Here is a 20420-nt window from a genome sequence, read left to right as displayed (position 1 = left end):
GCAACATTTAAGAATGAAAATTGCTAATTGCCAAACTGGTGTACGGATCGTAAAACAGACCGATAATCGAAGAGGTTCCACGATATCTACAGTGTAGTATCGAAAAACTATGTTCGTACTACAGACACTTCATCCTCTATATATAGAAGTTACTTTCAAATAACCAGCATATCTGCTGGATCGTCGTATCACATTGACAAGGCTGCAACATGTATGAATTGGTGAGGGGCACAAAACAGCCTACAAAACTCTGACAAGTGACAAACAACTCTGGATTTACATAGTCGACTGACACAAGGGTGAATGATCCACACACACGAACACAATTATTTGTTTTAATAAAAGTCGAACAAAAACATAAGGTAACCAACAAAATTTAAGGTTGGCAGAACAACGACAAGATAACATGAGATTTCACTTCCCACCAAGAGTTTTTTTTTTAAAATGAGGAGTTTAACCCCGGCTTCTGCATCATGATGATGCACACGGCCTTTTATTAAAAAGCAGTAGTATTAAGTCTTAAGTCTTACATAACTCGCATCTCAATCATCGCCTACAGTTGATACAAAAATCAACCAGCGGAACAAATAGAACATAGTAAAACTACACATCACTGTAGCCTCCTAGTATGACGTCAGCCAGCCTGGCACAAGATATCCCGAGCGACCGTCTGGAGCCGTGTGCATCCAGAAGCCATGGCATCCCGTAGTCCCTCCGGCGAAAGGAGAGCCCATAGCTGAACCCAGTGAGCCATCATATGAATAACCTGCAAGTAATGAAAAGATTGTTTTTTGTTAAAGATAAGATCATTTCTTGCCCTCCAAATAGACCAACATAAAGCAGAAACCCCAACACGGATGAAAGCTTTAGATTGTCTATCTACCCCATTTAACCAATTTCCAAACATATTTGTAATATTGGTTGGAGGTGGAAGATCAAAAGTGAAATTAACCGTACGCCAAAGAAGTTTAGCTAATGGACACTCAATGAATAGATGTTCGACGGTTTCCTGTTCACCACAGAAAACATACTTCATACATCCGTTCCAATTCCGTTTAGCTAAATTATCTTTAGTTAATAGTACCTTGTTACTAAAGAATCACATAAATATACGTATTTTTAAAGGGACTTTAACTTTCCACAAATATTTTCTCAAGTATGGGGTATGATCACTCATAAGATCTTCATACATAGATTTTACCGTAAATTTACCATTGGTTGTCAATTCCCAAACAAAGCGATCCTGTTCATCATTTAGATTTACCGCCATTAGTTTTCGGCATAACTGCAACCATAAAGTCCATATGTTTCCCAATAACGCCCGTCTGAAACTAATATTCAGTGGGGTTTGAGCTAACACTTGAGCTACCGTTACATTTTTGTGACGCACAATATTATATAATGACGGATATTGATTTGCCAGAGGGGTTTTCCCTAACCAAGCATCTTCCCAGAAACGAGTACTCATACCATTTCCAATTTTAAAAAAGCCTCTATTAAAAAACTCCTCCTTCACTCGCATTAACCCCTTCCAGAAAGAAGAATCTGTGGGCTTGGGTTGTACTGCCGATAAGGTCTTATGCCTTAAGTATTTATTGTGTAACAATTCCTGCCACACCCCATCCTCATTAAGCAACTTAAACAACCATTTACTTAATAAGGATTTATTTTTGAGTTCGAGTACCTCAATACCTAAACCGCCTTGATCTTTAGGCCAACAAACAATATTCCATTTTGTAAGCCTATATTTTTTCTTATTTTCATCAGATTGCCAGAAAAACCTAGATCTATAGAAATCCAATCGTTTCCTTACCCCAACAGGTATCTCTAGAAAGGATAACATGAACATAGGTAAACTAGTTAAAACTGAATTGATAAGGACCAATCTATCTCCGTAAGATAATAGTTTTCCTCTCCAGCATCCCAGTTTGCTTTCAAACCGTGTTTCAACTGGATACCAGTCAGAATTTTTCAGTTTTCTATAATGGATCGGAATACCTAAATATCTAAAGGGGAGAGATCCAACATCACATCCAAAGATCTGTTTATATTGATCCTCTTCATCCTTTGTCTTCCCAAAACAGAAAAGCTCACTTTTGTGGAAGTTAATTTTAAGTCCTGATAGTTCTTCAAATATGCATAGAATTAACTTCATGTTTACAGCTTTGAGGAGGTCATGATCCAAAAAAAGGATTGTATCATCGGCATATTGTAGTATAGAGATGCCCCCCTCAACAAGATGAGGAATAAGCCCTCCAATCTGACCATCATTTTTTGCTCGTTCAATTAAGATGGCAAGCATATCTACAACAATGTTGAATAACATTGGGGACAAAGAGTCCCCTTGCCGCAAACCTTTCTTTGTTTGAAAATAATGACCAATGTCATCATTTACCTTTACTCCCACACTCCCACCTTGCACAAATTTCTGAATTAAGCTACACCATTCCGTAGCAAAACCTTTCATTCTCAAGGTTTGTTGTAGGAAAGACCACTTAACTTTATCGTATGCTTTCTCAAAGTCAATCTTAAATAATACCCCATCCAATTTTTTAGTATGAAGTTCATGAATCGTCTCATGGAGAATGACAACCCCTTCTAAAATATTTCTTCCCAGCATAAAAGCAGTTTGTGTTGGTTTAATAACCTTTGGGGCAATCCCCGTTATTCTATTTGTTGAAACACACATTTAGTAGACAAATAGGTCTATATTGTTGAATCTGTACCGCATCCTCTTTTTTGGGTAATAAAGTGATGACCCCAAAATTCAGTTTGTAAAGAGACAAATCTCCTGTACTCAACTCATTAAAAAGTGCCATCAAATCCAACTTTATTATATCCCAAAATTTTTGATAAAACTCCGCCGGAAAACCATCAGGACCCGGTGCTTTATTATGTTCCATCTGTGATATCGCCTCAAACACCTCCTCTTCAGTAAAAGGATTTGTTAGAATATCATTTTCATTAGCTGAAATCTGTGGAATATCATGCACCACTCCTTCTATTAAAGAGATGTTGGTCGATTCCGGTGGCCCAAATAATTTTTTATAAAATTTAGTTATATAAACCTTAAGGTTGTCTTCTCCAACAATTGTTCCTTCTTGTTGCTCTAACTGAAAAAATTTCTTTTTCCGATGTTTACCATTTGCAATCAAATGGAAATACCTCGTATTATTCCCCCCTTCTTGGATATGCTTAACTTTTGCGCGTTGAGCCCATTTAGATTCTTCCTCCCGCCGTAACTTACTCAAACCCTCATTTGCTTTTTTAAGCTCCTCTCGTTCATGCGGATTCAAAGGATTAGTTTCCGCTTTAATATCAAAATGATCTATAATGCCTAATAGTCTCTCTTTCTCCTTTTTGTATTTCCCACTTTGATTTTTTGCCCAGCCTTTGAGAAACTTTCTAATATGTCTTAATTTATTTAACCAAACATCAATAGGATTAAAGCCAGATGTCACCGAATTCCACTCCTTCTGTATCATCTCAAAAAACCCTCCTGTTTCAACCAATGTAGCTCAAAAGAGAATTTTGAGATATTACCCAGGTGAGCTTTAACCCCTGAGTCAATGAGAATCGGTGTATGATCAGACTCCGCCCTTGTTAATGGACGAACAGTTACTAAAGGAAATTTATGTTCCCAAGAGATTGATGCTAGAACTCTACCTAACTTCTCATAAGTAGGTTCATCTCGACGACTCGCCCACGTATATTGTCTCCCCGAAAGAGCAATTTCTCTTAAGTTTAAATGTTCAATAATTGTATTAAACACAAAAGGCCATCGAGCTTGAAAATTATTATTATTCTTTTCTTCCCTTTTTCGAATTGAAATCACCACCTACCAACATAGGTAATGTTTCAGACTCACATGTTCGCACTAATTCTGCTAAAAATTCGCCCTTGTGCATGTCTTGGGCAGCCCCATAAACCGGCACCAAAATCCATTCAAAACCATCTCTTTTGCATTTTATATGAAATTTTACACAAAAATCCCCAGTAGTAACCTTTATCACCTGTAGGGTGTCTGAATTTATTCCTACTAGATTACCTCCAGACCTACCATGGAGGAGGTAGACAAAACCAAGAATAATTGTATCCTGCCGCAAGTTGATTCAGAAAAGGTATAGAGAAGTTTGATTTCCCAGTCTCCAACAAGGCTAGAAAATCTAACTTTTGTTCCCTAATAGCCTCTCTGACAAACAAATGATTTGCAGTATCTCCAAAACCCCCTGGATTCCAATTCATGCCTTTTAGATTCTGCATCATGAAAATTGTTTTTTAATTCTTCTCCTAGTACTTTTGCGAATATTATTAGTGTCATATGTTTTCCTTTGTCTCATTTTTTTCCCCTTGATAACCGGTTTTAGATGTTCCAACTGATCATCTAATTCCAGTGGAATACTCTCATCCTCGATTAAGTCCTCACATAGAGTAGATACTTTAGACATAACAAGAGTCGATGACCCCTCATCCTTATTCAAATTCTCATCTACATTCTTTTGCAAAATTGTTAAGATACGTTTTTCCTCTAAACTCTTAATACCCCTAATAGATTTTGCCACCTCCATTTCATTTTTCCCCAGGGACACTCCTAAAGACTCCGCTCTATGTATAAAATCAGACTCTGGAATATTAACAATGGAAAGCTTCGGAATTGACAGCTTACCTGTATTAGGAGGATCATCACGCATCTGTGCCCTCTTCATAGCTTTGTCTATCTGTGTCATATCCCCATCCATCTGATTTCCCAGCCTAGTACTAGACCTCACTCCAGATGAGGGCTTTGGAATACCCCCAAAAGCAATAACCTCTTCGACAGTTGGATTAACTGGCACATTATCAGGTGAACACTCAATAAGAGAAAATGAAGAATTTAATTCATTTGTGAAAGGAGTAGAGAAATTACCAATGATCCTCTGGGGCGAGGCAATCCCCACCCTATTCTGATCATCAATATGGAGTTTCCCTTCTCCGCTATGCAACATGAACTCTTCTCCCTCATTCTCTTTTGCCAAATCCAAAGCACCCATTGTATTACGAAAAATCCCTGTATTAAAAAGATTCCCTCCAGCCATCAAAAAATCATTTCCATCAACCTTCGAATTAAAACAATTAATCGCAAACGTTGAAACTTGATCCGTACCGTTAGCTACAGGAGCATCTTGCGTAGAAGATCTGGGAGCAGCATCAGCCTGTGCCCCCAATGATTGGCCATCAATTGGCCAATGATTGGCTCTGGCCGCCTGGTCCCACGCAGCACTGGCTGGCATGATTTTCTGCGGCCACGACAGCGCGTGTGCATTCAGTTTAGTCTGCGCCGGCGTAGAAGATCCCGGGCGCGCTGTCTCCTCTACAGTGGCCGGCAGTGGAGAGCATCCACTTGCCGCCAGCTCCTGCACGCTGATCTTCTGTGCCAAAAGCCTCCGCCCACTACTGTCCACAGCGGCATCAGTGGCCACAGCATATCCCTCCTTAGCCGCAGTGTGAGCAGCACGGTCGCACGTGGCCATCCCCAGTTCGCCCGCCCGCTGACCTTCGGCTGGCAGCACCCTGACCGAGGTCGATAGCAACTGCTGCTCCCCTGCATGTCTGCGCGCCGATTTACTGCCAGTCAGCATCACCGATCCCAAAGCCACCTTGGGCAATCCCAAGATGGATAAACCTGGCACACAATCAACATGGGAATCTGAAAGATCGAGATGTCGCCTGGAGGGGGGGTGAATAGGCAATTACAAACTCTTGCGGATTTGTCTTGTATGAATGCGGAATTAAACTATCGTTTAGTTTACAAGCACAAACCCTAAATATGCTAAGCTCAACTAAGTGTAACAATAGCAACTAGAGCTAAGCAAGATAGGCACAAGATATATGTAGCACAAGTGATAGCAAGATATATGTACTTCAAGCACGATGGCTATCACAAGGAAAGAGAGCTCGGGTATAGAAATAACCGAGGCACGCGGAGACGAGGATGTATTCCCGTGTTCCCTTGCTTTGCAACAAGGTACGTCACGTTTGGAGGAGTGGAGGTCCCACGAAGGATTCCCCGCGCCACGAAGGCTCACCCTATTCTCCGAACCACACCCACGAAGGATAATGGCCCTTTCCTTATGGTTAGCTTTTCCTCCGCTCCGGAGATGGCAAGCTCCACAACCACTTCACAAGCTCCACGAAGGAGAAGCCCGGGCCTCTTCACAATCTTCTTGAAGAGATCACCGGAGCACCAATCACCAAGCCAACTAGGAGGTCACCCTCCAAGAGTAACAAGCTCACGGTCTCTCACTCGAACAAATCGTGGTGGAGAGCTCAACACTATGCAATGATGCAAAGCAAGAACACCGGAGGTGTTCAAGTCCTTCACACTCAAATCCCACCAAAGCAATGAATGCTAGGATGAGATTGGAGAGGAAGAACAAGGGGGAAAGTCAACCAAAGACTCCAAGATCTAGATCCCAAGAGATTCCCTCACTTAGAGAAGAAACGGTTTGGTGGAAGTGTAGATCTAGATCTCCTCTCTCAAATCCTCAAATATGAGCAAGAATGGTTGGAGGAATCAAGGGGGAGAGCAAGTTCTTCAAATAGTAGCAATGGGGGAGAGAGAATGGGAAGAACTAGTTTGGCTCAAGGTGGAAGAAGCCTATTTATAGCTAAGGGGGAAATAGAACCGTTGGGGGAAAAAGACAGGAAAAAAGCAAAGGAAATCGGGCTGAAAAACACCCCAGGCCGGCGGCCCAGCCGGCTGACCGGAACCTGGCTGAGGAGGCCGGTTGCCTGTCCGGCCAGGCCGGCCTGCCAGCCGGGCGAGGCAACTGGGCCGCGCGGAGGCGACCAGCCCAGGCGGGGCGAGCCGCAGGGCGGCAGGTAGGCGTGGGGCGCGCGGGCAGCGCTGGCAGCCTGGGCCGCGCGGGGCAGAGGTGGCCGTGTGGGCCGAGTGGGGCGGAGGCGGCCCGGCAAGGGATCCGGCCGGACCGGGGCTGCGCCGAGCAGGCCGGTCACGGACCGGGCCCGAGGCCGGTTACGGGCCAAAGCCCCCGGACCGCGGCCGGAAGGCATCAGCCCCGGACCGGCGCGGACCGGGCAGGCCGGCGGCCGGGCCGGTCAGGCCGGTCGGTCGGCCGGTCCATTCCCCTTTTTTTCATTTAATGTTTTTCTTTTTCCTTTTCTTTAATAACAATTGCTCCCGAACTCCGAATCGCATGAAACCAATTTTGCTTGGAAGATAACAACAAATGCTATCTAATAGAAAGTGAAAACCCAAGAATCTGTAGGAGGGGATTTTATCATGAATATAAAAGGTAGAACCTTATATCATGAATAACCGGTAAAATCACCCAACCTCGAAAACGCAATAGAAGATGCATGTGAACTCCGTTTTCGATGAACTTGGGCTTGTTGTAAAGCTAGCAACAAGCTCAAGAACCTCACATAGAGAAACACCAAGAAGCAATAAGGATATGCAAAGTATGCAAAGGGTTGAGCTCCCTAAGACGATGTGATCAAGTTACCCAACCGAAAGCCCCTCTTAATAGTGCGGCTATCTATCCTATAATCCGGTCTCCCAACATCCACCTTGAGACCGGTAAAAGGAAAACCTAGCAAGGCCATACCTTTGCCTTGCGCATCCCGCTTGATCTTGATGATAACTCTTCAAGCTTCACTCAGCTGAATGCCTCTCTTGACCAATGTTGCTTCGTGACGACTCACAAATGCTCCCCCATACACTATGATGGGAAAGCTCCATTGATGCACATCTTCACAAGTCCATTATCATCAAATGGACGGCAAGCTTCAAGTATGTGATTCACTTGAGACGCTCATCTTGAACTTGCCCAACTCAACCTTGTATCTTCACATACTCACATAAGATAGAGCATGGCTAATATTGAGTCCCACATAAGAACTCCATCTTCATTTCTTCTTATTGATCATATCACATATATATATATCTTCATACCGATGGTCTTGATGCCAATACACAAGATATACCTTTATCGTCATGGCATCCATACTTGAATCCAACACATGGAGAGCAAGTAGTACCTATGGAATATTCCTTCATATAAACTCAATGAAAACATTAGTCCATAGGGGTTGTCATTAATTACCAAAACCACACATAGGGGCAATGTACCCTTACAATCTCCCCCATTTTGGTAATTGATGACAACCACAATAAGAGGGTTTATATAATGAATATTAGTGACAAGTACGCAACTTATCCGAGAATAAGTTGTATACAAGAGGTTGTATTTGATATGGTCAAGTAACACAAAGCTACTAGCCCATATCAAAACCGGCTCTACTCACACAACTACAACAAATGCAATGGATGTGAGTAGAACCAATATATATAGAGAAAACTCCCCCACAATGTATGCACGTGTGATGAATCATGAATTCATTGCATATATTGTCAAGATTAACCTTTGGGATAGTTTCCACTATATATATACAACCATGCAAGACATATAAATATGGAATGCATGAGAGGCAAAACACTTAAGCACAAACCAAACTTAAGTATAAAACCATTCCCTTAAACCCTCTAAACTTCTCCCCCATTGGCATCGATTGTCAAAATGGGTGAAAAATTTAGAAGGCCAATATAATGTGAGTTCCTCCCCAAAGTGTGCACTTCTCATAATTTGAGTGGAATCAAGTGCACATATCCAATGATGAATACTTGAAGGAAGTCAAACTATATTGAGGATCAAAGATTGCATAAAGATAACATGGTGAGGTGAGCTTCAACAAATAAAGCAAGCAATCAAAGATCCAATTGGACAAACAAAGATATCATGATAAGAGAGATATAGTGCTCTAAAAATAAGAAAGCTCCCCAAGGTTCGTGCACAATTTATAATGTTTGCATTTGAATACAATATGCACAAACATGGAATCCTCACTCCCTATATATCATTTAGAACACAACTAAGATAAAGAGAGTATGCTTATCAAGAACAACTTTAATCCAACAATTACGAGATATGAGTGCATGAAGAAAATAAATAAACCAAGCACTCATAAATTTTCTTTACCAACCCACAAAAAAAAAGGGATAAAAGATGGTCGGCAAAGATCAAGGATATCAAGGTGATGGATTAACACTCTTATGTATATGAGTTTCTAAAGTGGACAAAGTGATCCATAAAGAAACATGCACACACAAGAGGTTAACAAAATAGATAAAACAAGATATCCAAGATGAAGTCATAAAATATACCAAAGGATGTTTGCTTAAGAAGCATATATAGCCTATGGCTCCAATTTTCACTTATGGTATATATGAATGAACTTCAACCAAGTTAAACCTCAAAAACATTACAACTAACAATAAGGGAAGTAGAGCTAGTTGGAGTGTTTTGAGAAAGGCAACAAGTATCACAAATACGGATTTATTTCACAAATTCATCAATATTGCACACAAGAGCTCTTTGAGGAATTGATATGCAATAAATTGCTAGAGGGCATATTTGTGATAGGTGAATCATAAAATATGATATATATATATAACCTATCATATGCATCTTCTCAAATTACTCAAATGTTCAATAAGAAGTTTTACTTTAAAAGGGTTTTTCAAGAACCGCAATATTTTCGAAATAAATAATTTCATGCCAAGATACAACCTACAAGAGGTTGGATGCTATATGAGAGTGCATGAATAAGATACTTGTTACCGAGATAGCAATGACTTGATGTAGTAGATAAGAGTTCATCGATCATCCTAGCTTGACTCCAATTCTCATATGGTGACAACACCTTCCTTATAGATGAGACAAGCCTCCATTGCATCTCCAATGTACCTAAAACATCATTCAAGTACATCTTGGTCCCCAAACTCATTGGGTCCAACATGGTTAGACTAACCACAATATATAGGACACACTCCATATAAACATGTGCATATTTAGATGAAGTTTGAATTTCATGCACATCTTAGCCATTTAGGATTTGATGGAGTATATCCTACATAATGGATCGAAAGAAAGCAAGCATGCTACAAGTATAAACAAATTACATATAAGCATGCACCAAAACTTTTAAAGATCCAAGAAAGATATACTTTGGACAAAACACCAAAGGAATTAAATAAGGCATAGAGGTGTCACAAAACAAATTTGTTGTCCAAATTATATCTAAGAAGCAAATCACAAAAGATTTGTTCAACAAAGTTCAACAAGTGAACTAAGAAGAAACCATTGAGCATAGAGGATGAAATAAAGCAAACATGCTCAAAGATTTATCTCATTCAAGCTAATAGAATATGTAAGAAGGAATGAGATAGCAAACTCCCCAAAAGAGCAAGGTTCGAACAAATAAACCAAACCCTCTACACCTTTCACAATGGCACAATGTACCATAAAGAAAAGGTTTGTCTTCCAAAACAAACACTTGATATGAATCAAGATAATTTATCAAAAGATTTTTCAAAGAGACAAGGAAGACACATGGGAGCAACAAGGATTTGTTGGAAATAAAATAAGACAATAAGAAGCAATCCAAGGTGAAGGTGATCCATAAATTCAACCACATATAAGGTTATCAATTGTCAAAGACAATGAGTATATTGGAAATAATTTCCGGTGGTGAATTGACAAAGATAGTAAGGATCAACTTCACAATAACAGGCATAGGATAAGTATATAGAATTAAGCACTATGCATGGATGAAGATTCTTGATAACTTCAACTAGTCACACAATCACGCACGGCAATGATTAGAATAACTTGAAGCAAACGGTGTCCCAAATAAGATATAGAGATATGTACTTGAGGAAAAACCGCACCAAGAATTTCTTATTCAAACAAGAACCAAAAGATGAGCAATAAAATCTTTTTACTACAAGTGGAGCTTGTTTGAGCAAACATGCCACCTAGGAACAAGATAATTAAGAGCATCAACTCTAAGTGGCATAACCTCATATGTTCACATTTTCTAGGCTTGTGATATGTACAAAACATATTACTCCCCCATAATGTGATAAAACATTTCTTCCTAAACACGAGGCAACTAAAATTCGACTAGAGATGATTAATGGATATTTTAGAATTTGAATTTCTCATGAGTATGACACACCACATAGTGACTAGATAATCTTGCAATATCAATACTAAGTGGTGCTACCCATATACACACATTTTATAGAAAGAGAGATGCACAAAGCATATCACTCCCCCAAAATGGGATGTTCCATTAATCACTCAAAGAGAGCCAAATAAGATATCATCAAGATGCATTAGGCTCAAAACAATACACAAGTATATGATGAGTCAAACAAACATACTTGAATACACAAGATAAGCAAGTAAGACACAACACATACATACACATATTTGGTACAAAACCAAACATGCAAAGGGGCAAGTAACTTACAATAAACATGAAGAGTTGAAGTATAAGTTACCGCAAAGAGGAACATTGGATATAAGATATAGATGATAATCCATACGACTTGGCTTGGTAAAAATATAATATATGAAGATCCCTTAATTCTTCATGAAGTAGCCAAATCTCCAATGCCCTCCACATGCACCTATTGATCAAGTTTGAGATTGTTGGTCCCCAACCAAGTTGGGTCCTAAGAGGTTAGTCACAATAGGCTTGGCAACCCAAATGGTTCTTTTCTTGAAACCACTTTGAGTTCCAACAAACTTGGCAAACACATTGCCATCCTTATCCTTCCCTAGAGAATAATCATCATCAACAATTATAGGGTTAGATAAGGTACCACCTAAGCAAGAAGAAGCAAAGTGCCCCTTCTCACGACATAAGTAGCAAGTGTTCCCCTTTCTCTTCTTTATTGATTTCTTCTCTTGGGGAACAATATCTTGATTCTTCTTGGGAAGTGCCCTATCTTCAACTTGAGGTCGAGCATGAGCTTGACCTTGACCTTGTGGCCGTTTCCCTTGTTGTTTCTCACTCAAGTGCTTCTTCTTCTTCAATGGGCATGATCTAACATGATGCCCTTCAACCTTGCACTTGAAGCAAACCAACTTGGCCGGATCCTTGACTTTGTCTTGGCCCTTCTTCTTGTTGCTCTTGCTCTTGGACTTGTTCTTGTTATTGGAGTTGAATCCAAGTCCACTTTTGTCATTGGGGGATTGTTGCACACTTAGCATCTTGTCAAGTGCGGATTTCCCTTCATGACGCTTTTCCAAGTCTTTCTTCAAAGAAAGGACTTGAGCCTCGAGCTCTTTTATTTCCTCTACATGGTTAGTAGAAATACAAGTACTAGAGGAAGTATAAGCTTCATTGTTAGAGCAACAAGGCAAAGTGAGTAATCCAACACAAGGTGTATCACTAGTTTGACTAGATGGATTACAAGGACTAGCACATGGCAATATAACATTTGTAGTATAGATTGTGCTAACATCCATATGAGGCTCACAAGATGTTACCTTAGTGATACTTGCCTCATGAGCTAACTTTAGCCCATCATAGGAAATTAGAAGTTCATCATGAGAGCTTGAGAGCTTTTTATGACTTTCTTCCAATTCCCTATAATTGCTAGTTAGCAACTCAAGTTGAGCCCTTAGCTCAACATTCTCCTTTAAGGTCGATGCTTCACAAGAATTAGAGTTAGTAGCACAAGCATCAACAATAGTTTTCTCATTTTCATGCATATAGGATTCAATTTTTTGTGTAAGCATGAAATTAGCATGCTTCTCATCTTTTAGCTCATGCTTGAGGAGAGTGAATCTCATTTCCCCATTTTCAACATGGGACTCCAACTCCACTATGGTTTCCCTATATTTATTCAAGGTATCCATAGAGTGTTCGAGATAAGCACGAGCTTCTTTATTACCACGAAGAGAAGCATATACCATTGCCATATCATGCACCAAGATATTATGTTCTTCATCATTATCATCATCATCACTCTCATCATTAGAGGGTGTGTTAGGAGTCAAAGTAGGAGATACCTTTGGTCCATTTGCCATAAGGCACATGTGCATACCGGAGGATGAAGATGAAGATATTCTTGAATCCTCATTTGAAATCATGTCTTGATCCATAGAGTGTTCGGTTTCCTCTACAATGTTAGTCAACAAGCAACTAGAGGAAATAGAAACATTTTGATTATGGGAGCAAGACAAGGCAAGCATATCCTCATGAGATCTATGTAAGCAATTTACACATGATATGCAAGGACTATCAACACAAGCATGTAGATTATTGTCAATGCAAGATGTGTTTAAGTCCAAAGAGGAAACATTGCAATGAGATAGAGATGAAGAGTCATCACTATTGAGCACAATATCAACATTGCAATTTCCCTCACCACTCACCATATCATTACCTTGTGTCTTGCAACACGTTGGTGAAGTGGAAGAAGATGATATATCATCACGACCGGAGGTGGAAGCAACTTGGAGCTCTTCATGATGTGAAGGGGAAGAGAGCTCCTCGGAGTCACCACCGACCAATTGAGAAGTGGATCCACCAAACATTTCCTTAAGCTTGATCCACATCTCATGAGACGATTTTCGCTTTATATATATCAAGAACCTACGAAAATCGGGTCTCAAAGAGAATAAAAGCTCATTAGATACTTGAGCTTCAAGATGTAAGTTTTTCTCATCCTCTAAAGATAGATTTTGAGAATCCATCGGAGGAGAAAAACCGACATCTAGAAATTGCTCTATATGTGGACACAAGGTCCGAAGCTTACAAAGCAAGCAATTTCTCCACAAAAGATAATTTGTGCCATTAAAGACAATTGTGTCATTGTGCACTATACTAGCCGACATCTTTACTCTCAAGGCGGTGAAGCCTTAAACAAGGAGAGACCTTGCTCTGATACCAATTGAAAGATCGAGATGTCGCCTAGAGGGGGGTGAATAGGCAATTACAAACTCTTGCGGATTTGTCTTGTAAGAATGCGGAATTAAACTATCGTTTAGTTTACAAGCACAAACCCTAAATATGCTAAGCTCAACTAAGTGTAACAATAGCAACTAGAGCTAAGCAAGATAGGCACAAGATATATGTAGCACAAGTGATAGCAAGATATATGTACTTCAAGCACGATGGCTATCACAAGGAAAGAGAGCTCGGGTATAGAAATAATCGAGGCACGCGGAGACGAGGATGTATTCCCGTGTTCCCTTGCTTTGCAACAAGGTACGTCACGTTTGGAGGAGTGGAGGTCCCACGAAGGATTCCCCGCGCCACGAAGGCTCATCCTATTCTCCGAACCACACCCACGAAGGATAATGGCCCTTTCCTTATGGTTAGCTTTTCCTCCGCTCCGGAGATGGCAAGCTCCACAACCACTTCACAAGCTCCACGAAGGAGAAGCCCGGGCCTCTTCACAATCTTCTTGAAGAGATCACCGGAGCACCAATCACCAAGCCAACTAGGAGGTCACCCTCCAAGAGTAACAAGCTCACGGTCTCTCACTCGAACAAATCGTGGTGGAGAGCTCAACACTATGCAATGATGCAAAGCAAGAACACCGGAGGTGTTCAAGTCCTTCACACTCAAATCCCACCAAAGCAACGAATGCTAGGATGAGATTGGAGAGGAAGAACAAGGGGAAAGTCAACCAAAGACTCCAAGATCTAGATCCCAAGAGATTCCCTCACTTAGAGAAGAAATGGTTTGGTGGAAGTGTAGATCTAGATCTCCTCTCTCAAATCCTCAAATATGAGCAAGAATGGTTGGAGGAATCAAGGGGGAGAGCAAGTTCTTCAAATAGCAACAATGGAGGTGAGAGAATGGGAAGAACTAATTTGGCTCAAGGTGGAAGAAGCCTATTTATAGCTAAGGGGGAAATAGAACCGTTGGGGGAAAAAGACAGGAAAAAAGCAAAGGAAATCGGGCTGAAAAACACCCCAGGCCGGCGGCCCAGCCGGCTGACCGGAACCTGGGCTGAGGAGGCCGGTTGCCTGTCCGGCCAAGCCGGGCTGGGCAACTGGGCCGCGCGGAGGCGACCAGCCCAGGCGGGGCGAGCCGCAGGGCGGCAGGTAGGCGTGGGGCGCGCGGGCAGCGCTGGCCGCCTGGGCCGCGCGGGGCAGAGGTGGCCGTGTGGGCCGAGTGGGGCGGAGGCGGCCCAGCAAGGGATCCGGCCGGACCGGGGGCTGCGCCAGGCAGGCCGGTCACGGACCGGGCCCGAGGCCGGTTACGGGCCAAAAGCCCCCTGGACCGCGGCCGGAAGGCATCAGCCCCAGACCCGGCGCGGACCGGGCAGGCCGGCGGCCGGGCCGGTCAGGCCGGTCGGTCGGCCGGTCCATTCCCCTTTTTTTTATTTAATGTTTTTCTTTTTCCTTTTCTTTAATAACAATTGCTCCCGAACTCCGAATCGCATGAAACCAATTTTGCTTGGAAGATAACAACAAATGCTATCTAATAGAAAGTGAAAACCCAAGAATCTGTAGGAGGGGATTTTATCATGAATATAAAAGGTAGAACCTTATATCATGAATAACCGGTAAAATCACCCAACCTCGAAAACGCAATAGAAGATGCATGTGAACTCCGTTTTCGATGAACTTGGGCTTGTTGTAAAGTTAGCAACAAGCTCAAGAACCTCACACCGAGAAATACCAAGAAGCAATAAGAATATGCAATGCATGCAAAGGGTTGAGCTCCCTAAGACGATGTGATCAAGTTACCCAACCGAAAGCCCCTCTTGATAGTGCGGCTATCTATCCTATAATCCGGTCTCCCAACATCCACCTTGAGACCGGTAAAAGGAAAACCTAGCAAGGTCATACCTTTGCCTTGCGCATCCCGCTTGATCTTGATGATAACTCTTCAAGCTTCACTCAAGCCGGAATGCCTCTCTTGACCAATGTTGCTTCGTGACGACTCACAAATGCTCCCCCATACACTATGATGGGAAAGCTTCATTGATGCACATCTTCACATGTCCATTATCACCAAATGGACGGCAAGCTTCAAGTATGTGATTCACTTGAGACGCTCATCTTGAACTTGCCCAACTCAACCTTGTATCTTCACATACTCACATAAGATAGAGCATGGCTAATATTGAGTCCCACATAAGAACTCCATCTTCATTTCTTCTTATTGATCATATCACATATATATATCTTCATACCGATGATCTTGATGCCAATACACAAGATATACCTTTATCGTCATGGCATCCATACTTGAATCCAACACATGGAGAGCAAGTAGTACCTATGGAATATTCCTTCATATAAACTCAATGAAAACATTAGTCCATAGGGGTTGTCATTAATTACCAAAACCACACATAGGGGCAATGTACCCTTACAGAATCAGTACTGCGACTTGTCATATAGCCAAAAATGGACAGGGGATAAAACATTGGAAAAAAGCATATTTTGACTCAATTTTTGAACGACAAAGGATCACCTGTTGGGCTAAGGGGCACTTTAATAGACCCAATATTAATCTCCTCAACTGATTGAGCCAATTGCATTCCTTGGACTCCATCACTAATAAAAGCACCATCTTGTCCGCCATTGTTAGAGGTATTTATGTCATCTTGTCCTTTTAGGTCCATATCCATTGCATTGCCCCCTTCTTTGTTATGTTCTCCATTAGGAGCACCATCATTTCCATCACCTCCATTGTTGTCCTCAACCATATCAACCTCTTGGTTCCCATTATCTTCCTCTACCTCAAAAAATAACTTTAAAAAGCCTCTTCTAATAAACATATCACAATCTTTGGGAATAAGACGACGGTCCAAACACCCAATCTTGGTCCTAAGCACCTTATTTTTCCTGGTATATGCCATGTCCACATCTAGAGTCTTGCCAAAAAGAGTGCCCACACCCCATAAGGACAAATAATCAGATATAATATCACTAGGCAAACCAGACACACGAACCCAAACTTCAGGCAAAGAATACATTGGCTCCTCCAATGAAGACCAAATGTCAAAAACTAAGCATGATTCCCTATCATTGCAAATATAAGTACCAAGATTTTTAAGACGTTGCACTTCCTGTTTACTTGGTAATTTGACCCTGTATACATTCTCCTTGAAATGAAAAACTTCCCAATTGAACTTGTCAGAAGGAACAATCTTCTTGAGTTGATCAATAAGCTCAGGGATAGTCATAGCATCTCCATCAACAGCAATCTTAGCTAATCTTGGGTTCTCCACCTTTGCTTTAAAAGCACCACAAGCAAGCTCAAAAAACATCAGGGCCTCATTTGCATAACCATGAAGAATTGTTGTGGGCTTAGGAGCTTGGTGAAGGTGGCAAGCATGGGTAGCATGGTGGACAGACTCACATAGATCACAGAAAGGAGTAGGACAGTCGTCAATGTGATGTCCAGGTTGCTTACACCGGAAACACCCTGACTTTTCCTCCTTCTTCTTCTTCTAAGGACCTTGTCCTTCATTATCCCTTGCTTTGGCACCTGTCCCCTGATTATCCTGTATCTCATGTGTTGCTTGTGGAGCTGCATTGGACGTCGCAACCGATGTCATTGCATGCTGCCCCGTTCCTCCTGTCAAAGCTGTCGTAGGAGGTGCACCTTGAGTTGATTCAGTGACCTTAGTTGCTGCCGTGACCGCTGCGACAACTGCCTGCACTATCTGTTGTAGCAAATCAGCGTCAATGTTAGCCCGTGATTGCATGCTAGCACCATTGTCACGTGGACGGTATTGATAGCCACGATCAGCCTGCCATCTCTGTTGGTGGCCACCATAACCACCATTGTTCCCAGAAGTAAAACCATGGTTTCTCTGATAATTTGCAGCCCAAGGTTGACGCTGATTCTCATTGTTCATGCCCCCCATGCCACTACTTTCTCCTTGCACAAAGTTTGCCCCACTTCCCAAACCAGATTGTTCAGTGTTACCTTGATAGGCATGATGGCCGCCACGACCAGCCCCCTGCCTGCCGCGCGGAGCAGTGCTGCCGCGCCCATGGAAGCCACCACGACCCTGGAATCCTCCTCTTCCCTGGTAGCCGCGCCCCTGGTAGCCGGTCCGACCCTGGAGACCACCACGGTCGGCGTTGAAAGCACCTCGCCCTGGGTTAAAACCCCCACGACCACCATCTCCGTTCATCTTCGACGGGAGATCGCACCGCCGCCACACCGGTTCTCCCGGCTCTTTTTTGCGCCAGGAAAACCCTAGTAGCTTTCTGAACGCGTGCCCCGCAATCGAGGCCCCAACCCTGACTTGTCGTGGCACGAGATCTCCGCCCGATCTTGCTCGTTGCGAGAACCGATTCCTCACTACAGCTGGGTTCCAATGAACCGGATGGTTGGTTGGGCTAGCCCGCAATCGAGCCAGGCCCAAACCAGAATTTTCGGAGCTTTTTGAATTATTCACAATTTTTGGATCGTGGACATTGCCAGTGATCACCAGCGGCCGATGCCTCCGGCGAACCACCGTCCAACCTCCCTCATCATCATCCTTGAAAATCGATGGCTCCATTACTGGCCTTGCCAAGAACTTGTTTTTTGCCAAACCCATGCCCGACGGCATCGGAGAAGATGAGGCCTTACCTTCCGTCGACGCGAACACCATGGACGCCTTGGTCGCCATCCGCTGTGCATTACGCTTCTCGATCCATTTGAGAGTCCGCCGCGCGAGCTCCCTCGAGTCGTCGACGATGTCTATGCCGCTCACCGGTGAGGGAGTACGGCACAGATACGTGATCGACCTGTCGGAGTCGGTGACTTCCGGCGAAAGCTCCACATCTCCTCCTTCCTCCTCTTCATCGGATGCTTGAAGTAGCCAGAAACGGCTTCCCCGGAGCCACTCCGACGATCTCTCCGTCGCCGGCGACGGAGTGGCGAAATCACCACTCGGATCGCCTCCGCAATCTCCGCTTCCCCCAACGGTCATCTCCTGCCCTGCCGATGATGATTTCTCTTGCTTCCCTCTGACCTTCCCACCAAGAGTTGGGAACTGGTTCTGGTCTTGAATAGCTGGAGCGGCCGGCGGGCCATGATAGCCCCCGCCGAATCCACCTCGGAAGCCTACACGGTCACCACGCCCCCTGCCGCCGCGTCCTCGGCCGCCATAGTACCTTTCTCCCTCAGCAGGTTTCAGGAACTCATTGATGCTCACAGACTAAAAGCAACAGAAAAAGGCCCAGATTAGTAATCGTTGTGTATTAGTGGAGATGAATTAGTTGACATAAATTGGGCACACCAAGCAAGAATGTCAATTGGTGTTTTATCAATAGCAGAGGCCAACTAAACCAAATTAGGCAAATAAGTGCGACTATGCTTGTCAAGAAAGGCCTAAATCAAGCATCATAAAACTAAGTGTTTGTTCACACTCTTTTTAGTACCACCGCATTCAGAAATACCGAAAATAAGCAGCAGAATGCCCAAGTGGTAATGATAACACCAGAATCACAACATTTCTGTTAGTATTGCAGCAACTTAAGGGGAAATAGTATTTGAAAATATAGCAATAGATGTAATGCCTGACCTTCTTGGCACGCTCCTCTCGTTCAGCATTTTCTTTCTTCTTCAAAGCATCCTTATCAAGCACCCTACGGAATACGTAAAGAAAGAGAAAGATCAACCACACATCTCTAGCGAGTTAAAGAAACATGGGGAACAAGGCATAATGGGATAACATACCAGTTTGATGAAAACTTCATCATTTCCCTTCTTAGTTCAAAGCAGTTGCATAGCCTGCAGATCCTTATCAATTTCAACTTTCCTCTCCTCAGACCTCTTCAAAGCAAGAAGTGCTTTCCGCTTCTCCTCCATTACTTTCTCAAATTCCTCAAGAGTCATCTCCTAAGGTCACCGAACATTTGATTTAAATTATTGCAACACTTATAGATAGATAGCCACAGATACATGATACAATAAAACAACAAGCAAATGATAAAATACATTGTAAACATAGATAGCATGAAGCTGGCAAGAGATAGTGTGAGTCATAGTCACACAGCCATCATCAAGAACAAAAATGGAACCAACCATATATAATCTATAGTCCTCTATGACCAAAAATGGAACCAACCATATATAATCTATAGTCCTCTATGACAAAATGGAACCTCTATATTTATTTAGGAGGGTGGTATTGCATATCATGACCAAATTGACAAGCTTGTAACTACCAGTAATTATCTATAGTCCTCTATGAATAAAAAGCAAGGTATAGAATCAGTGAGCCCTCCCAACATAAATATTGTACATAATCAGAAAGGAGGGCAGAGCAAAAGCTTCAGGAAAACTATTATTCTCATTTTTGTGTGAGTCCTGACTGTAAGTACATAGAAAATGCAAGTCATAAAGCAAATGGCAACATAGAGGCTGTTGTGATTACAAACAAACCAACTGGATACAAGTGCTGTTGTGGTTGCACTAGTAGAATATTTGAAGAGAAACATTGCCAAATTGATTGGTTCTAAGTAAACAACAAGACTAAAAAAAAGAACATCCCCAGCTACCAAAATATTTAGATAACGTATATGAATAGCTAA

At 42.4% G+C, this 20420-nt stretch overlaps 1 protein-coding gene across 1 annotated transcript; it reads right to left on the bottom strand.

Annotated features, from left to right (window-relative positions):
• Nucleotides 1-152: 152 nt before the first annotated feature.
• On the bottom strand, nucleotides 153-19722 carry LOC124648408 (RGG repeats nuclear RNA binding protein A-like). Its single transcript, XM_047188184.1, has 4 exons — nucleotides 19613-19722; nucleotides 19409-19472; nucleotides 18857-19042; nucleotides 153-417 (listed from the first exon to the last, which is right to left on the bottom strand). Exons 1-4 carry the CDS (start codon nucleotides 19720-19722, stop codon nucleotides 415-417), a joined length of 363 nt encoding a protein of 120 aa, XP_047044140.1. The 3' UTR covers nucleotides 153-414.
• Between the last annotated feature and the right edge of the window lie 698 nt (nucleotides 19723-20420).

The sequence above is a fragment of the Lolium rigidum genome, chromosome 4, assembly GCF_022539505.1.
Source record: "Lolium rigidum isolate FL_2022 chromosome 4, APGP_CSIRO_Lrig_0.1, whole genome shotgun sequence".
NCBI lineage: Eukaryota > Viridiplantae > Streptophyta > Magnoliopsida > Poales > Poaceae > Lolium > Lolium rigidum.
The sequence above is the reverse complement of the archived record's forward strand: the minus strand, read 5'-3'. Positions and strand labels throughout refer to the sequence as shown.

Coding starts and splice junctions, on each gene's coding strand:
- LOC124648408 (XM_047188184.1), bottom strand. CDS start 19,722: ATGACTCTTGAGGAATTTGAGAAAGTAATGGAGGAGAAGCGGAAAGCA. Junction 19,473..19,612: donor GATAAGGATCTGCAGGCTAT/GCAACTGCTTTG, acceptor CGTATTCCGTAG/GGTGCTTGATAAGGATGCTT. Junction 19,043..19,408: donor GAGAGGAGCGTGCCAAGAAG/GTCAGGCATTAC, acceptor TGTTGCTTTTAG/TCTGTGAGCATCAATGAGTT.